We start from the raw sequence: 21282 nt of genomic DNA on the forward strand, positions 1-21282 counted from the left end.
AACTTTCCACTTGTACAATGGTGGTTAGTCTTACGGGTTCAGGGATTCAGAATGCCCACGGTATACCATTAGCCTTTGTCAAATTTCTGACCAACTTTTCAGTAAATAATAGACTGCGCAACTGACCATATGACTGTTATCATTAAGGCCCCACAACAATAGCGAGTGCAAAACCCACAAAATCCCTGTTTACAGGAAAAGTCCTCTAAAAATCGAAGTAGGCATCACTTAATAGAGCCACTTAAAACTATGTATAAATATACTTTCATTTATTGTTTTCAACTTTTATTTGTTTTTTAAAACGTTTGAATTCTAAGGCAGCTTTATGGACTACACCGTCAGAGTTAAGAATACATGTACTAATGTCATATTAGGTTTATTCAACTCTAATCCCGACCCTGAGTGTTGGAATAACTATTTTTACCCATGACTACAAGATCACTGAAATAATTTTCATAAAAATTCCTTCCTTCGGGTCAACATCAAGAAAAAAAGGTTATGTGACACCAGAGTTCCTAGATACTGTCAGTATGGCTCATAAAGCCCACCACAGAATTCCAATATTTGAATACCTTTCAACACTCTTCAAAAATCTAAAAACATAAATGAAAGTAATCTTGCAAATGAATAACGCGACTAGTATAATTTTGTACATTATGTACACTTTATCTACCAAGCTTTCGAACTATAACTATAGTCATTGTCAGGGTGAGTGAGTGCCAACTGCAAGAAACATTCATTATGGTGCAGTGTATATACATAGTACAGAGTAGTAAAAGGAAAGTATTTTGACACAATTTTCAGTATGATGAACCTTACTTCATATTTTAGCTTTCTTTACTTCAATGTTTGGTTTAAACCTGATCTCGCTACAAAACGACAAGCACCTTAACCACTGGGTCACTACCTGCTTCCAGCCATACTGTACCTTAAGAGGCCTTCAAAGCTCAGGAAAATAACCCTGATTTAATCACTGGATATCACTGGAAAATAACCCTGATTTAATCACTGGATATCACTGGAAAATAACCCTGATTTAATCACTGGATATTTGATATTTCTACACTGGAGAGTATTTGTCTGCACAATTTATTATCAAATATCTCCCAAAAACGCTTCTTTTCTTGTTTTGTCACAGTTTAAACTTCACACAACACTACTGATCAAAATGAATTACTATGATGATTTACATACTGTCCTTTGTACATCATCAGATCATAATCCCATCACAACAAGAACTTACACTTTTAGCTTTTTCCAGGTAGCGTTTATACCTCTCCTCCATAGCTCTCATACTGTCCTCTTTCTTCTGCAGCTTTTCCTCCAGCTGCTGTGTTCTTTTCTCGTCCCGACTCCACACTAGCTTGTAATTCGGTCAGCTGTGTGTTACTTGTGGCCAGCTTGCTCTCTGCTTCAGCCAGCTTTTGTGTCGTCTCATGCAGCTTCTTCTTAAGTTCAATCGTTTCTGTGCTTGACATTGTTACAGTTTGTTTCTCGTGGAAGTCTTCCAGCTGGGCTTCTAGTGTGAGGATTCTTTGGTTTGCTAACCTGTGACAAAGAAACAGCTATGTGATTTTCTTTCACTTTATTTATTTATGGCAAAGGACACTGGGCAGAGCCTGAAGGAAACCATCGCATCTTGCTATACACCTCCTGCCCTTTAATGATTTTTGGGTAGTTTAATTGGGGAAAAAAACAGATTTTAAGATAAATGAAAGATATCACAAATAATGGCTTCCAGATGGACATATGACCGAAAGATGAATGTTTCTCAATTCCCAAAATGATACGGGAAATAAATTACCTGCCTTGCGTTCAGAATTGTAATGAAGTAATTACTGCAGCCCTGCAGTTGCAACGCTTGATTGTTTGTTTGACATTTATACACTGATCCAAAATTTTTCCTAATTCTCCCTGCCTACAGTGATCTCATCTCAGCGGACAGACCCCAGACTACCACCCCATCCTGACTGAGACCTTTACCCAATTTGTCACAGGCTAATGTTTAACTGATGTATGTTTCATCTATTGTTCAATTGCTTAATCAACAATGTCACCCTCCCTTGTCAATCTTGTCAATCCGTTGTATGTTTCTCCTTTGTCCATATCTTGAAATCAACAACTTAGCCCTCTCTTTAAATACCCACTTCTGTAACCAACTGATCATTAGGCTTGATAACGGGTGCGTGGGAAGGTCTTCAGCAGCCTGCGGATGGTCGTGGGTTTTCACCGGGCTCTGTGCGATTTCCTCCTACCATAACACTGGTTGCCGTTGTAGAAGTGAAATATCTTGAGTACGCCGTAAAACACCAATTAAATAAACAAATGCTTGAAAATGGTATTAGTACCTGTACCCAAACGTCACTCACTGAATAAAAAGAAGTTGTTATCCACATACATGTATTCGTTTTGCTATCCAACTCAACTTCTAAATGACAATCAAAGAAGTTCAAATGCATTGGTTACTACATTATAGACACATATAGATGGAAGGAGAAAATTCATGTTCTGATAGTAGTTCTAACTTCATAATTCTTGGATCCAGCATATGAATTGACAAGACCTCTCGCAGCAGGGTGTTCATTTTAATTTTGAAGTATTTTGCCCAAAAGTAGGCGGATGTTTGATGATCCATCATTGGTTGGGGTCCAGGGGTCGCCTAGGTCCCTGGAAGCTCCTGGACTCTAGATGTTCTGAGAAGCTATCTGAGTTTATTTTAGAGCCTACATGTATATACACAATTCTAATTAGTAAATGAGCATATAAGAAAGTTTCAGATATAGTAAATATCATTTTTTTTACTTGTGTTTTTCTTTTTTTCTTCCAGCAGGTCCAGCTCTTATGGGCTGACATTGGAGTCATCAATAATTAACAGCAAGAAACTGTGTGCAGTAAATGCAGCCATCACATTTCAGCAATTCAAAAGTTCAGCTTAAGTGCAAGCATGTGAGTGTATACAATACTGTAAGCACTAAATGAACAAATTTAACAATGAAACACTTTCTCATAACCATTTCAGTCACGGCATAATGAAAATCAGTTATTTCTGTCCAATTGTCAGACTACGAATATCTTCAATCACAAAAACAGGTCCAAATCAAAATCCCTATCAGAGAACGAAGATGAAGACCGAGAGTTCATATCTATATCTTGTATGAATCAGCAATGATTTCAGACTAAAATCCCTGACTTATCCTAATCCAAATGCGTTCATAATACAGATATGTGTTTAAACATGTGCAATACAGAGTGAGTGAGTGCTTGGGGTTTAATATGGTGCTCAACATTTTTTCAGTAATATGACTATGAAGGAATCCTTAGATTGTATGTAAAGTACCTCCTTGTTGCAGGACGAATTTCCACCGCTCTTTTATCTAGTGCTGCTTCACTGAGACGACTTACCGAAGGCAAGTAAGTCCCCCCCGCCCGAGCCATTATACTGATACGGGTCAACCAGTCGTTGCACTATCCCCTTCATGCTGAACGCCAAGCGAGGAAGTTACAACTTCCTCTTTTAAAGTCTCAGGTGTGACTCGACCCAGGATTGATCCTGGATCTACCGCTCCCGAAGCAGACATGTACAATACAGAGGTAGGCCTTTAAGCTCTGCAGATAACTAACAGGCCCTGTTAATGTTATCTGTTTTCTGAATAAGTGTGGCCAGCCAAAGCCCAATAAAGGAGACCAATAAAGGCCAGGTCTTATCTGAATTGTCACTACAAAGCAGTCTGGTCTATCAGTAATTGCCTGCAAAATATCTTTGTCACCAGAGATTATAAATTACTCTTCAATACTTATGTACCTGAAATGTATTACTCTGAAAAGCTAAACGCATGTCAGTGAGTGCATTTCAGTGAAGCACTTCATTTCAAAGCACTGACACTAAGGATAGAGTCAATAGTGAAAAATAACTGCATATGATTTAGCACTGCACTGCACCAGCAAATGATAATAAAAATGCCTAACACCCTGGTTGTAATTTTAGACATTGTCAGAAAAGACAAGCTTCATAAATCACAACTGTTTTAACTTATTTATGTACATATCCTAAAAAAAAATAGTTTTTTTTTAATGCATTACTGATAAAGTGAAGTGGAAAAGTTGTTAGGTAAGCAATACCAAGCTATCTATTTGAATTTCGTACATACATGTTCAACTCACCACAAGTCCCTCAAATAAAGGAAAGTCAGATTCCCACACTTGACAGATTAGCAAATTACATAGGCTAAACATATTGCGAATTGTACTGCTTTTTGTTTTTTTGGTGGATGGGGGAGGGGAGATATGCATTCCTCATGTTGTAAACTCCAAAGGTAAACCACATAAACTGTCCCATGTTTTTCAAATTCTGGGAGTTCCCATCATTCCTAATTTTCATGCATAAATTTTTAATCCTTGAAATAAAAAAAAATCTGCAAACAAAACAGACAAATGTCAACATAAACATTTAAAAGTGGTTTTCAGTCAGTCTTTGTAATGCACATAGTGAGAAATCGGTCTTTGGAGTGTATTATTTGGAATTTATACATACATGTACTGTTGTACATGAAGGCCTGTATGTAAATACTAGAGCCTTGTGTTCGAGTAGATATCCAAAATTCATTTCTGTCAGTCATTCCATCTATTTTTGTAAGAAGATACAAAAACATACAAATCCTGTCCCTTGGTCCCAAAGCCAAAACGAAGAAGTGATGTTTGTTTCATGATTTCATCTTGGGTGTTTGTTTGTCGAGTAAACCTAGTCGGTGTTTGCTGTCAGAAATATGTGGTTCAAGTTTCCCGCGAAGCTGTAAGGTGCGACAGGACAAGTCATGGTTTGAAATGGGCACTGCATATGACATAGTACAACCCTTTCCAAACCTTACAGTGCTCAGAGAGGTCACAGGCACGCGGTAAGGTTACACATTGCCACAAACAAGGTCAGCAATACCATTACTGATCTCTTACAACAGCTGACCAGGACAAGCTTTGAAATGACACCAAGCCATCCACTGACAATTAAGAGCAGTTTACAACTTTACTTCGCTGTGGAAAAGCTTGATAAGATGGTAGTAGCTGGTGATATGTGAACAAATACCTGCCGGAGCTCGGCCAGCTACCGGCTTGAAATGAAAACCCTGTGCAGTCTGTTATCCAAGACTGGCAAAATCCTATGGCTCTTGTGCACAATTTTCCTGAATCTCACACATGGCTTATTGCATGAAGCTCTTACCTGATGTCTGTTTCCAGTTCGTTCTTCCTGGAATTGGCATCATCCAGCATGGACTGTAACACTTGGGATTGTTCTTCTTCCCCTTTACTGAGCCTCATCAGTTTGTTCTCATGTTCCAGCCGCAGCAGCTTCTCTCTGACAACACCAACCACACAACAAGTCTTGTTACCGACCAGAGAATAATACGTTTATGAACCACTGAACAGCACATCTACGAACCACTGAACAGTACATCTACGAACCACTGAACAGCACATCTACGAACCACTGAACAGCACATCTACGAACCACTGAACAGCACATCTACGAATTACTGAACAGCACATTGACGAACCACCGAACAGCACATCTACGAACCACTGAACAGTACATCTACAAACCACCGAACAGCATATCTACAAACCCCTGAACAGTACATCTACAAACCACCGAACAGCACATCTACAAACCACTGAACAGCACATCTACAAACTGCTGAACAGCACATCTACAAACCACCGAACAGCACATCTACGAACCACCGAACAGCACATCTACGAACCAAACAGCACATCTACGAACCACCGAACCACCGTACAGCACATCTACGAACCACCGAACCACCGAACAGCACATCTACGAACCACGGAACAGCACATCTACGAACCACGGAACAGCACATCTACGAACCACCGAACAGCACATCTACGAACCACCGAACAGCACATCTACGAACCATCGAACAGCACATCTACGAACCACCGAACAGCACATCTAAGAACCACCGAACAGCACATCTAAGAACCACCGAACAGCACATCTACAAACCACCTAACAGCACATCTACAAACCACTGAACAGCACATCTACAAACCACTGAACAGCTCATCTACAAACCACTGAACAGCACATCTACAAACCACTGAACAGCACATCTACAAACCACTGAACAGCACATCTACGAACCATCAAACAGCACATCTACAAACCACCGAACAGCACATCTACAAACCACTGAACAGCACATCTACAAACCACTGAACAGCACATCTACGAACCATCGAACAGCACATCTACAAACCACTGAACAGCACATCTACAAACCACTGAACAGCACATCTACAAACCACGGAACAGCAAATCTATGAACCACCGAGCATCACATCTAAGAACCACCGAACAGCACATCTAAGATCCACCAAACAGCACATCTACAAACCACTGAACAGCACATCTACAAACCACTGAACAGCACATCTACAAACCACTGAACAGCACATCTACAAATCACTGAACAATACTATTACCATCAATTCTGCAATGCACTGGTTCACTCATAAACATAACATTAGCTTAAAAATGATTTCAGTCGGATAATATCTATGTTTCCTTAACCACTGATCGGTTCACTAAGTTTTGTCCTAAAAAAAATGATAACAGACATCTTGAATACAACTACCATTCTTACTGTATTGTAGTTTTACTTGACTCCTGAAGTGATTCAACATTCAAGATTCCAGGGCCTTAATTCAAGGATTACAATGTTGTTCTTCCAAATATTGGCAAACAAATACACTCTTTAGGCAAAAAATTGACCAAAACTAGCTCTTTCAACCCAATGAGGAGCCCATTTTTTGGTTTCTTAGGGGTACATTAAGGTTATCCTTTTTGCTTTATGGGTAAACTGTAATGTAACAAATCTTACTTGACAGCAGGATGTAAATTCACCAATTCCAGTATCTCCGCTGACGTGGACAGACTTTCTCCAGTGTCTCCAAATTCTGTGCCTCCGTGAGCAAACTGTGTGCATTTCAATTCCTCATTCATCTCCCGCAGAGAGTCCCGCTCAGCCATTATCCTCTGAAAACACAAAAATGCACGTAAAAATGCTGCTGTGAGGCTACCTCAAATATACAATAAATTTGTCTAAAGATTTCGTGCATGTTTCGGCATATTAAACGAAACTGCTTTGAATTTGAACATCCAATGTCCCGGCAAGGTAGGTGCTGGCTGTCGAGGAGGTGCACTGTTAACTACAAAATCCAATGTATAGAGTACTCTGATATTTATGCACAATAAAGAAAAAAGCGGCAAAGTCAGCACGTACCTTGCCGGGACATAATGGAGGTTCAAATTCACAACCTGCTGGGCACTGCTTTTTCCAACTGAATACTGTTAAAAAGATGGTTCCCTGATGCTAGCTTCGAGATATCTATACTTTGGATGATTTGGGGAATTCAGTGACGACCAGTTCAATGAATACCATTAAAAAATCCTACCTCTTTTTCTTTTTGCAGAGTGGCCATTTTTTCCTGCCATCGTTTGTTTTCAAACTCTCCTTTGTCCGCTCGTTTTGTTTCCTCCGACAGCTTCGTTTGCAGTTCATGCATCTGACGCTTGTACATTTCCAACTGCTGCTTTATTGGACCGGTCTTCTTATTCTCCTGAGAACAGATCCCGACATCACGTCATCAGAAAGCAAGTGGGGGCAACAGAAACAATATGTAAAATGTTCCTAAATAGAAGTATCCTGGAAACATATTCTCACAGAAAGAAGAAACATATTCAGCAAATAAAAAAAAAACAAAAACAAATCAACAACCATTTAAGAATAGTGATTTTCATTCCCTTTTTGGAGACAAAATATTAGATTGAATACACTCTTTATCAAATTGTGATTAATGAAGAAAATATTATAATATATGAAAAGGCTCTATAATATTACGTCACACAACGTTTCAATTTCTTTTCCTGTCAGCTACCTTTCAATAAAACTTTTCTTTTTGTTTTTCGCACAAAACTGCCATTACAATCATTACTGTCTTACCTCTTCTAGCACCATGTTTTGCTGCATGTAATTTGTATTCTGTTCCTGTAGAATCTTCACCTGGCCTTTAACATCACTGAGTTCAACTGTATACAAAAAAAAAAACACATGTATACAATAAACAGTGTATGTGTTTTAAGTACATGATTTGTTCACTTAATGAATCAATTTCCATATGTCAAACATGCACAGAGCCAGTCTTCACAAAACTCATGACAAAAGCAACAGTGACTGCTGGACATTTCCAAGATGTAGGAATTCTTCATTGTGCTGTTCATCCAATATGTTTAACTGCTTAAAAATTTTCCTTGAATTTTTTATCTTGGTTATGAAACTGAGATTAAAACTGTACCTTGTATCTATAATCATTATCATACAGGATCATGTACATCAACTCCACTTACTGATATTGTTTATAATTTATTTATTTATTTATTTGATTGGTGTTTTACGCCGTACTCAAGAATATTTCTCTTATATGCCGGCGGCCAGCATTATGGTGGGTGTAAACCGGGCACAGCACGGGGGAAACCCACGATGATCCGCACGTTGTTGGCAGACCTTAACATGTAAGGCTGGAGAGGAAGCCAGCATGAACTGGACTTGAACTCACAGCGACCGTGTTTATAATTGAAAACACTTCTTGTGGGAGCCTGTTTCTATAACCATTCCCAACTTCAACTCTGTACGAGTTATGTTATAAAGCCGTCACTCACCTAGTTTCTTTTTGTATGACTGGATAGTGGCTTCGTACTGAGCCTAAAACAAACAAGCAGCCATATAATAAAGTTCTTTTATGTAACTTAGAACATTTAATTCTCACCAAGGTGTTCCATGCAACTTTCAAACATTTTTAGAGGACATTTTCACAGTTAATACAAGCTACATATAACAAGGATGACAAATTTCAACTTTTCAAGAATTTCCTTGTTCTCTTTAATTCCTTAACATTTTTGCATAAACCTTCACAGACACCTTCAGAGCCATTTAAGGACCTTTTTAAATATGAAAATGTGGCTTCGAATGTGGCTTCATACTGAGCCTAAAACAAACGAGCATTCATATAATAAAGTTCTTTCATGTAACTTAGAACATTTAATTCTCACCAGGGTGTTCTATACAACTTTAACATTTTTAGAAGGTTCATACATACACTGCACAACAAAGTTAAAACAAGCTACATGTACCAAGGATGACAAGTTTCAACTTTCCTTGTACTCTTTAATTCCTCAACATTTTGGCATAAACCTTCACAGAAACCTTCAGAGCCATTTAAGGACCTTTTTAAATTGGATTTTGAAGATGAAACTACATTGAATGTGTTGGCCAATTTCCAAGCTTCACAAAAAGTATAATTTTATCATTCTCCACAGAATAATGGCCTCAAAATGTGCTTCGTCGTCATATGACTGAAAAATTGTTGAGTACGACGTTAAACCCCAAGCACTCACTCACTCAAAATGTGCTGAACATACATGCAAGAAGGAGGAAGAATTACAATACTCTGTATCCGACTTATGTATTATTAAAAACCAGTAAAGCAGTTCAACAGACTAGCAAGGTTGTATCAGTTTTCATGCTTTCGACTGACTAAACAAGGCCCACATACGTTTTTTTTTTTTTTTCTTCTCTCTTCGGCCTTGTGTTTATCTTTCAGGATTTAAGAAAATAGAATAAAATGAGCCAGGTAAAAATGTGCTGGTACATACCACTTGTTCTGAAGAGTGTTTGTAAATATCTAATTCGTCTTTTAACGCCTGCGTTTGTTCAGCAAGGGCAGATAACTGTGTAACCTACAAAAAGAAGAACATTTGTAGTACAAACAAGAAGTGTCAATTCTTGGTGTATGGTATAAGTTGCACATACATAGAGCATAATGGTCAGCTAATTAGATACTGATCAAAGTCACAGTAACTGTTAACATCTGATCTAATATTAACTGCACACAACTCAGTGCAGAACCACAAACTTCACAAAAAGAAACACATGTCAACTCCCATTTGTTATTATTAATTGTTAATTTAACGAGCAAAATTCCGTGCTTTGTCATGAAACTTATGTCCACTAGTTACATTAAATAAGTTTCGTAACTTTTTTTATTTTCTTGATTACAGTTTTATTCCATAATTAAGAATATTTCACTAGTATCAGGGTAGCCAGGTTGATGGTTGAAGAAAACCAATATATCTCACCAGCTACACCTGGCATCCTACCTATGTCGCACTATTGTTGATTTACTATAATTGATTAGGAACACACAACAGAGTCGGCTAATTGGACCCAGTGAGGTTTAACACTCAAATGTTGGTGTTTTTTAATTTGTTTATATATCTTTTTTTTTTTTCACAAACCCCCATGATGTAATAACAAACATACCTTCTGTTGTAATTCTGTAGTTTTCTTTTCCAAAATTTCACACTTGGCCCTGTAATCTTCTTTACCTGTTGCAGATAAGAAAGGCATGCAAATCAGAACCAGGTGCTACTGTGACCTGTAGCTTTGACCTTCTTGTTAGGACCTTAAAAGAAGCTATACCTGTGATTATTGGCAAAAACTCCATATTTACTAATTAGATAGACTTTCTTCTACTCAGCAAGAATAGCTCAAATTATTGCCTTTCAACAAAAATCAGCCTCCAACCTGTACTACATGTATTTATTGTGTCAAAATGATTAAGTTTGAAAAAGTTATCATATGACCAGCTTTATAAATTTGATCCTGAAATAATGAATTTTTTTTTTTTTTTTTTACCAAAGATCTCTGGTATAGCCTCTTCAACAATAGTACTATTCAAAAGCCAAAGGAAGTGAGTCTGGAAGTCAGTAGAATTACTTCCTTCTGCCTTTTAGGAATAGCATAATAAATACTTCTTTAGACTCAGCTGATAGTGAGATTGTGTTATCATTTCCTTCAGCATGACTGCATTATGACACTGCACAGCTACCAAACCCCAAAAAAAAAAAAAAAAAATCCCCCAAAAACTCCAACTTCCCCTTGCACTGGATGGCAGTATATGGCAGCTACATTTACTTTCTTCACATGACGTTTTACGGCATACTCAAGAAATAAGGTAATATTGTTTTAGTTTCAGTGTGGTGGAAACTGGAAAGGAACCTGGAGAAAACCCACCAATGTCCAAAGTTTGGATCTACTATTAAGATAATCAACACAGTAAGCATCTTCTACAAAGATTTTTTGGCAAACCCACATAACCTAATTCAGGATCTGTTATGAGTGAGTGAGTGTGTGCTCTACGAAGCTTTTCAAGAAACAAATATCTTGAAAATTTAAAAACAATGTATGCAAACATACTAAATATACATCTTGCAGTGTGTAACATTCTACTTGTTTAATAATCTCATTTTGATTGTGTTTCAGGTTCATTACATGCAAAACATTGACAACTGTACTTATATATATATTGTATTTTACACATAAAATGTTGTTTAAAATTTTAAAGGTATTTATTTCTTTATAATTCTTGTTTACCAAGACTGATGATCTTAATGAAGTCCAAACAGTAGACAGTCAATTAGGACATATGGTTAGATTTGCAGCTCTCGATCACGGAGGTTGTGCTGGAATCCCACGCAGACCGACCTTGTGCTTTACGTTGACAAATGGTGACGAGAGATAATTTGTCATATATCTGCCGAAATGCAGTTTGTTTCTCCAGCTTCTTTTAGTATCATGTGGAGGAGCTCAAGACAGACACATTTTACTGCTGACTGAGTGTGTGTTTTGTTTACCCTACTGTCTTAACAAAACAAAAAAAAAATGTATTGTTAGACAGAAATAATGGTCCTTGGTTCACTTGGATGGAAACTTTGTTTTAAAGAGGATGCCAATATCACTTTTCAATATAAAAAGTTTTAGATATTTGATATATTTCTTTAATTGGTGTTACACGCCGTACTCCAGAATATTTCACTTATATGACGGCGGCCAGCATTATGGTGGGTGGAAACCTGGCATAGCCCGGGGGAAACCCACGACCATCCGCAGATTGATGGCAACCTTTGCAATTACAGTTGGAAAGGAAACCAGCATGAGCTGGCCTTGAACTCACAGCGACTGCGTTAGTGAGAGGCTCCTGGGTCAATATGCTGCACTAGCCAACTGAGCCACGGAGGGCCCAAGGAGGTTTAGAGTACGTGCCCAACCCAGTGCCTGGACCATGTGGCTACTTACCAGCTTCTAACCTGTACAATTCTTCTTGCTGCTGCTCTACCTGAGTTTGTAACTGCTGGTATCGTCTCCCAGCTGGGGTGCTGAAAACATGCAGAGGTCGGAATGCTATAAACATCCTGTAAAACTAAGATCATTTACTTATTTATTTGTTGGAAAATGGCTTAGCTCTGGGGCAGTTAGCAAGTTACTGACAAACTTTACCTTGTGACATATATATATGTACAAGCATGATATATTGGTGGAAGACCCTTAAAAAGTGGTTTTAATCAAACATTACATGTGCATATGACCACAGAAGCGTTGTCGACCACTCACCGCTGCCCTACAAATTCCCAGCTAACGGGTGGATTTAAACCCATGCAATACATATGTCTTAGCATTTGAAGGACCAGTTGCCAACACGCTGGCCTGCTACTTGCTTGTTAGAAACGCTGGCCTTTGTCCTACAGTGGCCACGAGGCTACAAAGTGGCTCCCCAACTCAGGTCACACCTTGCCAACAGGCCACTGTGCGCTGGTGATACACCACAGCCTGACGTACCTTGAAGCCAGTAACAGCAAGCTGGACAAATTTTAATTGCAAAACTGTGCCAAACCCTCCACAGGCACAACCATAATTCAGTGGGTGTCAAATTCCTGTCAGGCAAGCCAGATCAGGGTGCATTTGTGTCACCCATTTGGCTGATATTTTAGCGATAATTGGTCATCGCATCGCCCAGTCACTATGCTGTACATGCTTTTCCTCATCTACTACAACTCTGGTAGTCTATCTTTCAAAACATTTGTTTTAAAACTGTATATTTATATTATATTACTTTCTGGGTGCTAATTATGAGGTGTATATATAGAATTAATTGTAGATTAAGTTACACCACAGCTTCTGGAAATGTACAGTCAGTAGGCCTATTGTATCAATTTGTCTATGCTTTACAGGACTGTTCAATACATAATCCTGGCAGGTATTCACAGCATGACATCACCTGGAAAAGGCTCCGCAGTCCACAAGACATGCATAAGGTCCAACTTTAAGAGTTTTTTTTTTTAAATTTTAACCAGTTAACATAACAGTTTTTTTTTTAATGCAGCTTACATACTACCACTACATATTGGGTTTAGGAGCATTTAGTGTGAAAATAAAGTCGTTGGGGCCCTCCTTTAAGATTGCCACAATATCCAACTATACCTAGGGTCATCTAACGTCTCAGTCTGGTTAACTCTGTCTTGTAACTTCTCTGCCTCTCCAACAAGAGTTGTCTTCTCTTCCAGGAGAACAGCAACCTGCAAAGCCAATCATGAACATTTCATGAAGAATTTATTTAGGATTTTTCAACTAAATATGTAAAAGATATTTAATGACCCACATTACTGTAAAAAGTAAACTTAGCTGTATCATGTATGTAATCGTACATGTACACAAAAAATTTAACACACTGGGCAAAAATATGCACAGCTAAACTGAATTCTGAAGAACACTGACAAATTAGCTTCTTCATGAGTTGCATTTGAGCTTTCTGAAAGGGAATGACAATGGGGAGATAACCCTGTTTGTACATACTGTGTTTTTCTCCAAGTCTAAACCTGACATATCTTCAAGTACATTGTCACACGACAAATTACAATAATTGATAAGGTTGTCTTTATCTATTTTAATTCATATACAGGAAATAACATAGAAATTCAGAGAAATGTTTACCAACACATCACGTTCCTGTTGAAATTTTACCTGATTAACAGTTATTCACATATAAACTTCACATGGTTTTTCAAAAACTAATTACTTTTCTGTGCTTGGCTGGAAAAAAAAATCAATTTAAATTTTATGTATCATAAAAGCATCATTATTAAGAGTCTTATACGATGAATGTTCACACAAACTCCTGGCTTCCATTCCCTACCTGCATGTCTAGTTCGTGACACCGCTGAGTCAGTTCTTCCTTCTCTTCTAGAGCAGATGTCAAAAGATCCTGTGTTTTCTTCAGCTGATAAAAGTTGAATAATACATGTATTACTAGCTTCAATGTATTACATGAAGCACAATGTGTTACATGAAGCACAATGTCTTACATGAAACACAATGTATTACATGAAGCACAATGTATTACATGAAGCACAATAACAGGGCCTTAATCTGTAATAGATAAATCTGGGTAGAGCAAAACCTGTTGTTATTCTTAGATCTTACCTTAAATACATAACCTGTTGCCCAAAAGTGCAATTTAAGAGGCAAATATAATGTCACAAAATTTTACATACTTTCGTAAAAAAGTGTGACCAAATATAATCTCAACTGTAATACAATTCTTCTAGAGATCAAAACATACCACATAAAATAAACATAATGCATAGAATTTGGAGAAAATTACTAAAAATACAAGTTACTTGATCTTATTTATTTATTTATTTGATTGGTGTTTCATGCCATACTCAAGAATATTTCACTGACACAACGGCGGCCACCTTTATGCGGGGAGGGAACCGGGCAGAGCCTGCGGGACACCCCAAAACCATCCGCAGGTTGCTGGAAGACTTTCCCATATACCTGATTTTACGAATGGTGGATAAAGAAAATGGAAATACTCAGTCTGGTAATGCTTTACCTGTTCAGCCATTTCTGTAACCCCATCAGTAGGTGTACTAGTTTCCTTTGTCATTAACTGAAAATACATTTAAGCAGGTGTTATGTAACTGCTGGATATTATGCATGCTGATCTATTTTCAATGAAATTTTGATCGTTTGTTTCTACAAACATTCATTATTGTTCAAATGAAATTCAAAACTAAATACAGAATGAAAGCGATCAGCATCATGGATTTGAATTTTATTTAATTTTAATATTATTTATTAATTTATTTATTTGATTGGTGTTTTACGCCGTATTCAAGAATATGTCACCTATACAACGGCGACCAGTTGTGGTGGGTGGAAACCGGGCAGAACCTGGGGGGAAACCCACGACCATCCGCAGGTTGCTGACAGACCTTCCCACTTACGGCCGGAGAGTAAGCCAGCATGAGCTGGACTTGACCAGCAATATTATTATTAACATTTAGTCCAAAATTGCAGTGGGAAACCAGCCCTATAAAAATACCACAAGACAAATAAATGCTGTGTAAATCACAAGACAGATAAATGCTGTGTAAATCACAAGACAGATAAATGCTGTGTAAATCATGTTGGCCTCGTTTGTTATTGAGCGTACCTCCTGTATAGCATTCATGACCACATGCTGGACTGACTCCTCCATGGCCATGATTCTCTGAATGTACTCCTGCTTATCATCACAGTTCACCGCACAGCCCAATATCAACTGTAACAACCGTCCAAGCTCCCCCTTGTCACCACATTCACCTGACAAAAAATAAATATCATGTTATCACTATACCCAGAAAGAGCTATCACAAATAACTATAATACTGTAATAAAGAACATTGATAGTCAGAGGTCAAGGAAAAAACAAATCAACATCAGCATTATCTCATTTATTTTATTTATTTATTTATTTCATTGGTGTTTAACACTGTATTCAAGAATATTTCACTTATACGACGGCAGCCAGCGCTATTGTGGGAGGAAAGCAGGCAGAGCCCAGAAGAAACTCATGACCATCCACAGGTTGCTGCCAGACTTTACCATGTACGGCTGGAGGAAGCCAGCATGAGCTGGACTTGAACTCACAGCGACCGCATTGGTGAGAGGCTCATGGGTCATTACATTGCGCTAGTGCGCTAATCAACTGAGCCACGGAGGCCCGCTCATTTATTTGATTGCTTGGAGCAAAACATTTCACCTCTGAGATTATATGGAGATGAGGGTAGGGAACATAAATTGAAACCAGCCAATTTGATATGAAGTAAACCTAGTCAAATGCAAAGGACACAGACCAAACAGCAGGGGAATATGTAGCTGCTAATCTAGATAATATATAAACGATAAGTTCTATGTGGAATTCTTAGTCTAAATTTTAAGATTATCATATCTGTAATACCACAAATTTATTCATTTCTTCAATTGTTGCTCTTTCTTAGGGAAGTTACTCACAAACTTCCATACGGGGGACTAATACAGACATGTACAACATATTGGTGGAAGACAAGTGGTCTTCAACTGTTAGACTGGGCAAACGACTGCGCCATTAACGGCTTATTGTCACCAAGGCCCTCATAAACAGTGACAGTGGGGGAATCCCCTGTCCAAGCCAGATTTGAACCCACACCTGTGTAGTAGTGAGTGTTCAGGGTGACTTTAACCACTAGACCGCAATATTACCATAAAACTAGTTCCTTCATATACACAAGCATATGTATCAACTTACCTATTGCACTAACATCTGGCATTGGAAAATCTTGGATATGTAATCCAAGGTTCTACAAAGCAAGGGGAGATAAATGTTAAGTAATGTTTAACAACCAATTTCTATCTCTTAAATGACCGACTACAATCGGGAACACTCTGAGCAATGCAAAGGTCTTGATAAGTCTAATACATTATTCATATAGATATTGAATATGAAAGACAACTTAACAAGCTTACATGTAACTTGATATCAGAGGGGGCCTCCGTGGCTCAGTCAGTCGCAGCGTAATGACCCAGAAACCTCTAATCAATGAGGTCGCTGTGAGTTCAAGACCAGTTCATGCTGGCTTCCTCTGGCTGTACGTGGGAAGGTCTGTCAGCAACCTGCAGATGGTCGTGGGTTCTCTGATATCAGAGAATCACATCAACACAACCTCTTATCTGTCTTACTTCATCAAGCTCTCTTTCGTGGGGAAATGTATTTATTTATTTATTTGATTGGTGTTTTATGCTGTACTCAAGAATATTTCACTTATACGAAGGGCGGCCAGCATTATGGTGAGAGGAAAGCGGGCAGAGCCCGGGGGAAACCCACGACCATCCGCAGGTTGCTGGAAGACCTTCCCACATAAGGCCGGAGAGGAAGCCAGCATGAGCTGGACTTGAACTCACAGCGGCCGCATTGGTGAGAGACTGCTGAGTCATCACGCTGCGCTAGTTTGTGGAGAAAAGAAAGTTAAGCTTTCTCCATGTGCCTTTTCTGCAGAGCGAAATGAGTTCCTACACATTAACCAAGTATGATGTGTGTGTTAAAACAAAAGTAACTTCCAGTAAAACAGGAGACATTGAAATGTTAATGGTAATTTTCCAATTTAATTGTGTCAGAAGTGCCTCCTTACCCTCTAATGTATTAAAGGAGAAGAAAACTTGGCACTATAGGCTGAAAAGAGCACATTTTTTTTATATCTGGTGGTGCCTGCTGTGTAACTTTGCGATTTTTCCTTGCCATACACGTAAATTACCCATCTTTAACACCCTGTAATTTATGCTGGGGGTGTGTGCCTCTCAGCCGATGAGAATTGTTAAAACTGCCGTCTTGTTTGTGTAAACTTGGAACCTACGTCCAACATTCCGGTTTCCCGATCATCAAAACGGAAAACTAACTGTACTGTTAGCTACCTTCTGGGAAGAAGAGTTCTACCAGAAATGTAAAAACTGCACTTCGGCAGTTTCCGACGGCAATTCTCCTCCTAACACAGAAGACTTCAGGAGTAGTTCTTAGGCAATATGGAGTCGCCCACAGCGGATTTTGGCGCTGACTTCATTTATAATTTATCAACTTAAGGTACATTTTAGAGTTGTTTTTATGGCATGCACCTGCGAGGAAATGCATACTCTTTTCAATGGTATTTGATTGATATTTAAATTTTCTTCTCCTTTAATATGTTAACAGCCAAAATAACTGAGTTTCTGTAACAATGCACTTACATCTGAGTAGTAGTCCATAATGCCTTTTAAAACCTTCTTTAAGTTGCTAACCTGTAAATGAAACATAATCATATCAAGATTAGAAAATTTAATTAATATGCATGTCATAAAGGACACATTATGAAGGCAATTCTTTAGATTTAATGCAAAATGAGATAATACTGAAATGGTTCGTAAGAACTGTTTACATACTTACTTTTAATCTCCAGTTGGTGACATCTTCAGACTTAATCTTTGATAGCCATTGGTCATGGAAAAAGTTTGGAGCTCTGGAAATCCAATTACATAATCCATCTTAAGTATCATATAAATTTTCCACATTCTTTCTCTTCATCCTTTATTTTCTGTTTACCACACCATAAAATACCAATTTACTGTGTGTATCAATACAGAAATCTCTGCACACATGGATATATTATGAATGTAATTAAGTTTAAAGTTACCTAACTGAAGAATTAGACTATGAGCATAGGCTAGTGTTTGTTTACAACCTTTTCACATCTTGTAATGTTTAGAATTTGTCATGATATTTTCCAGATCTGACAAATAAAAGCATTTATAAACTATGGAATGCAGTAGCCTTAAGTAATGAAATAAATGAACCCACATTTGGTGTAAAAGCTCGGCCATTGCTGCTCCTGTGCTCAGCTCTTCCGCTGTGTGATGAGGACGGGACAAAGAGAAGGTTTCCAGCTGAAACAAATAGCATTTGTGTATTTTCATTATTTGTTTTTTTTTTAATACTTGTACAACAGCAGTTAGTATTAGGAGAGGATGAAATCACTTTGCTAAAGAATTTTTCACTTATTTCACTGGTGCGGTCTAGTTTATGGGTGGAGGTGTGCACTGCCTGGAATAAACCACTGACCCTCACCTTGTATTTGACAGACATCCTACCTAAAATTAAGGCTACAGTCGAAAGAGCAAGGGCTTGACAGTTGCAGTGAATCAGCACTTTTAATCATCTCAGGCAGCAAGGCTCTAAGACAAGCAGCTGATGAACTTTTCAACATGTGATCTCCAATGTAATTCATGTAAGACCACCCAAACGGCAGGCTATTGCAAATTCAGTCTACAGCTTATTACAATAATAAGTGGGCACTCGTAAACTAACACAGTTAATAAGCTAGATTTTGTGGTACTTGCTAGACTGAATAAAGAGCCCAACCGCGCCGTTAGCAGCCAGCGTAACATCACAACTGTCAACCACGTTAGTTTGCGACAACACCCATCCTGTCTCAACCAAACCTGTGTAAACTCGCGAGATTCCTGAAATGCCGACTCGACTTATTTATATATGCCCCAAGACTGATTGACCAGGGCTCCCGGTCTAAGGCTTAGCCTGAACCAATGCCTTGTGTTGGAACAATGCGAGTATGACAGATGAAATATAATTCTTTTCCTGTATGACACTGTGCAATTATTGCTTGGTGTACAGGTCTCATTGTTACTGCTGGCCTTTTCAAGGTTAACTGGTCTGTAAAGATGTTTATCATTTGGCATACTTATTTTAATGACAGATTCTTAATAGAATAGATAGGCCAAAAGGCACATGTAAAGAGCAGACAATGATGACGTTGGCAGGTTTTGACAAGAATGCTTATTCCAGGCCACTGTAGTCGAGCAGAAAAGCCAAAAATGAAACAATTGCTATGGTAAGTACATATACCATATTTTGAAATGTATGCCTAATGTAAACCGAAAATCATAGAAAGACAGTATGTTTGAAAATAGAGGTACATGTATAAGTTCAATATACTTCTGACGTAATGGCGAATTCAAAATGTTATTTTAATCTGAAAGCACCATGAAGTATTGTAATATGTGCTTCTAGCATAATTTTCACCTGGGTGTAGTAGCCTGCAAAAGGGGAGTTCTGTTTTGACAGTGGCTAAAAAGAATCTGGGAAGGTATGCTGGAAAACTGTCGTTTCAAACATAAAAACTGAGGAGTGCGATTTCAGCCTTTGCCACTTTCTGTTGTCTCTTCAACTGGTATTTCTTGGCCCTCAGACGTCTGAAGATTCAAACTGGCTGCATCTCCTAATACTGCCTAAAAAATTACGCATAGCTGCATACGATTTCTTGTGTGGATTAAGGAGTAAAGGATCCTATCAACCACTGAGGCACATATGACTATTGTTATTTGCAGAAAATCTGACCTGATGAAGTGTTGACTTTTCTCTCTTCTGTGAGCAATCGCGCCACATCAGTTGTAACCAAAATCTAAATTGTATCTAAGGCCAGAAAACGTGGATGAGACAGCTGCACAGATGATGGCTGCAAACCTAGACTGAAACCTTTAGATTTGACTTTTCTCGCTCGACTCACAGGGCAAATTGTTCTCGCCATTGCACACCTTTTAGCATGTGGTTTCAAAATTTTAGTACAACCCACTCGGAATGATTGCACAAAGTAATTTTGACGTGGGAGAAGGAAATATTTCTGTGGATTTCAACAACACTTCGACTCAGGAATGGTTTTATACTTGCGGGAGTGGCGATAAAAGTCCTATTCTCTTATTATTCTCCTAATCCACAACAGAAATATGTGTGTGCTGCCGTTTAATAGTGGATTTAAAAGGTCCACTTCAGCCAAAGTGCTGTGGAGCGACTAGATTTATGAATTCTGAATTAAACTGTTGTGGCAGGTAAATAGGCCTATCAGAAGTTCTTGAAAATAGACCTCAACGTTCAATTTAACTGAACTATGCACTCATCATGTTATGCCTCTGGTTATTGTATGGAACTGAACAAGAAATGTATAAATCCAAAATAAATTGATACCATTCTCTTATACATCACTGCTAAGAGCAAACATAAACCGAAGAATGAAGTACCAGATAAAACCGTCTACGATAAATGTGAATAGTAGCTCATGAATCAGGTCCTGTGACTAACAACGCAGTCTCTACGAGTCAACAAGTTTGGCTGCGGATACATTTCCGAACCACACAAAAACAGATCGAAAACCATGTACGTCAACATGAGTTTAACTATTACCCATTTAATAAGGCTGTCGCACAGATGCTCTCGATCCATGATGGAACTGGAAGCCGTGCGATTCCGATTTGGAGCTGTCGGCCAAAGTTTTCTGTTAGGCCCCAAAAATCAATAAAAATATTAAGCAAGTTAATAGTTTTGAAGGCGCTTACAAGTTTTTCGCAATAAGCATTAAAGTATTTCATATCAGTTATTTCCCTCTGTATGAATTTATGAAAGCTTGTGTCCAAAATCAGCTTTACCCCAACAATTTGCTTCTAATTTATAATGCTTTAAGTGACCAGAGACTGT

The 21282-nt window shown here is 38.3% G+C and overlaps 1 protein-coding gene across 1 annotated transcript in view; it reads right to left on the reverse strand.

Moving 5' to 3' along the window:
• Positions 1–21077, reverse strand: part of LOC135470349 (protein Hook homolog 3-like) — a 25344-nt gene extending 4267 nt beyond the window's left edge. Inside the window, 19 exon segments of the mRNA XM_064749225.1 lie at positions 1244–1336; positions 1338–1548; positions 5213–5347; positions 6897–7051; positions 7471–7635; positions 8019–8104; positions 8735–8777; positions 9728–9811; positions 10395–10459; positions 12210–12289; positions 13392–13486; positions 14104–14187; positions 14806–14862; positions 15409–15557; positions 16522–16573; positions 17991–18041; positions 18187–18259; positions 18598–18683; positions 20992–21077. Of these exon segments, the coding sequence (XP_064605295.1) occupies positions 1244–1336; positions 1338–1548; positions 5213–5347; positions 6897–7051; positions 7471–7635; positions 8019–8104; positions 8735–8777; positions 9728–9811; positions 10395–10459; positions 12210–12289; positions 13392–13486; positions 14104–14187; positions 14806–14862; positions 15409–15557; positions 16522–16573; positions 17991–18041; positions 18187–18259; positions 18598–18683; positions 20992–21030 (1803 nt within the window). The 5' untranslated portion in view covers positions 21031–21077.
• Between the last annotated feature and the right edge of the window lie 205 nt (positions 21078–21282).

Source organism: Liolophura sinensis, chromosome 7, assembly GCF_032854445.1.
Source record: "Liolophura sinensis isolate JHLJ2023 chromosome 7, CUHK_Ljap_v2, whole genome shotgun sequence".
Classification (NCBI taxonomy): domain Eukaryota; kingdom Metazoa; phylum Mollusca; class Polyplacophora; order Chitonida; family Chitonidae; genus Liolophura; species Liolophura sinensis.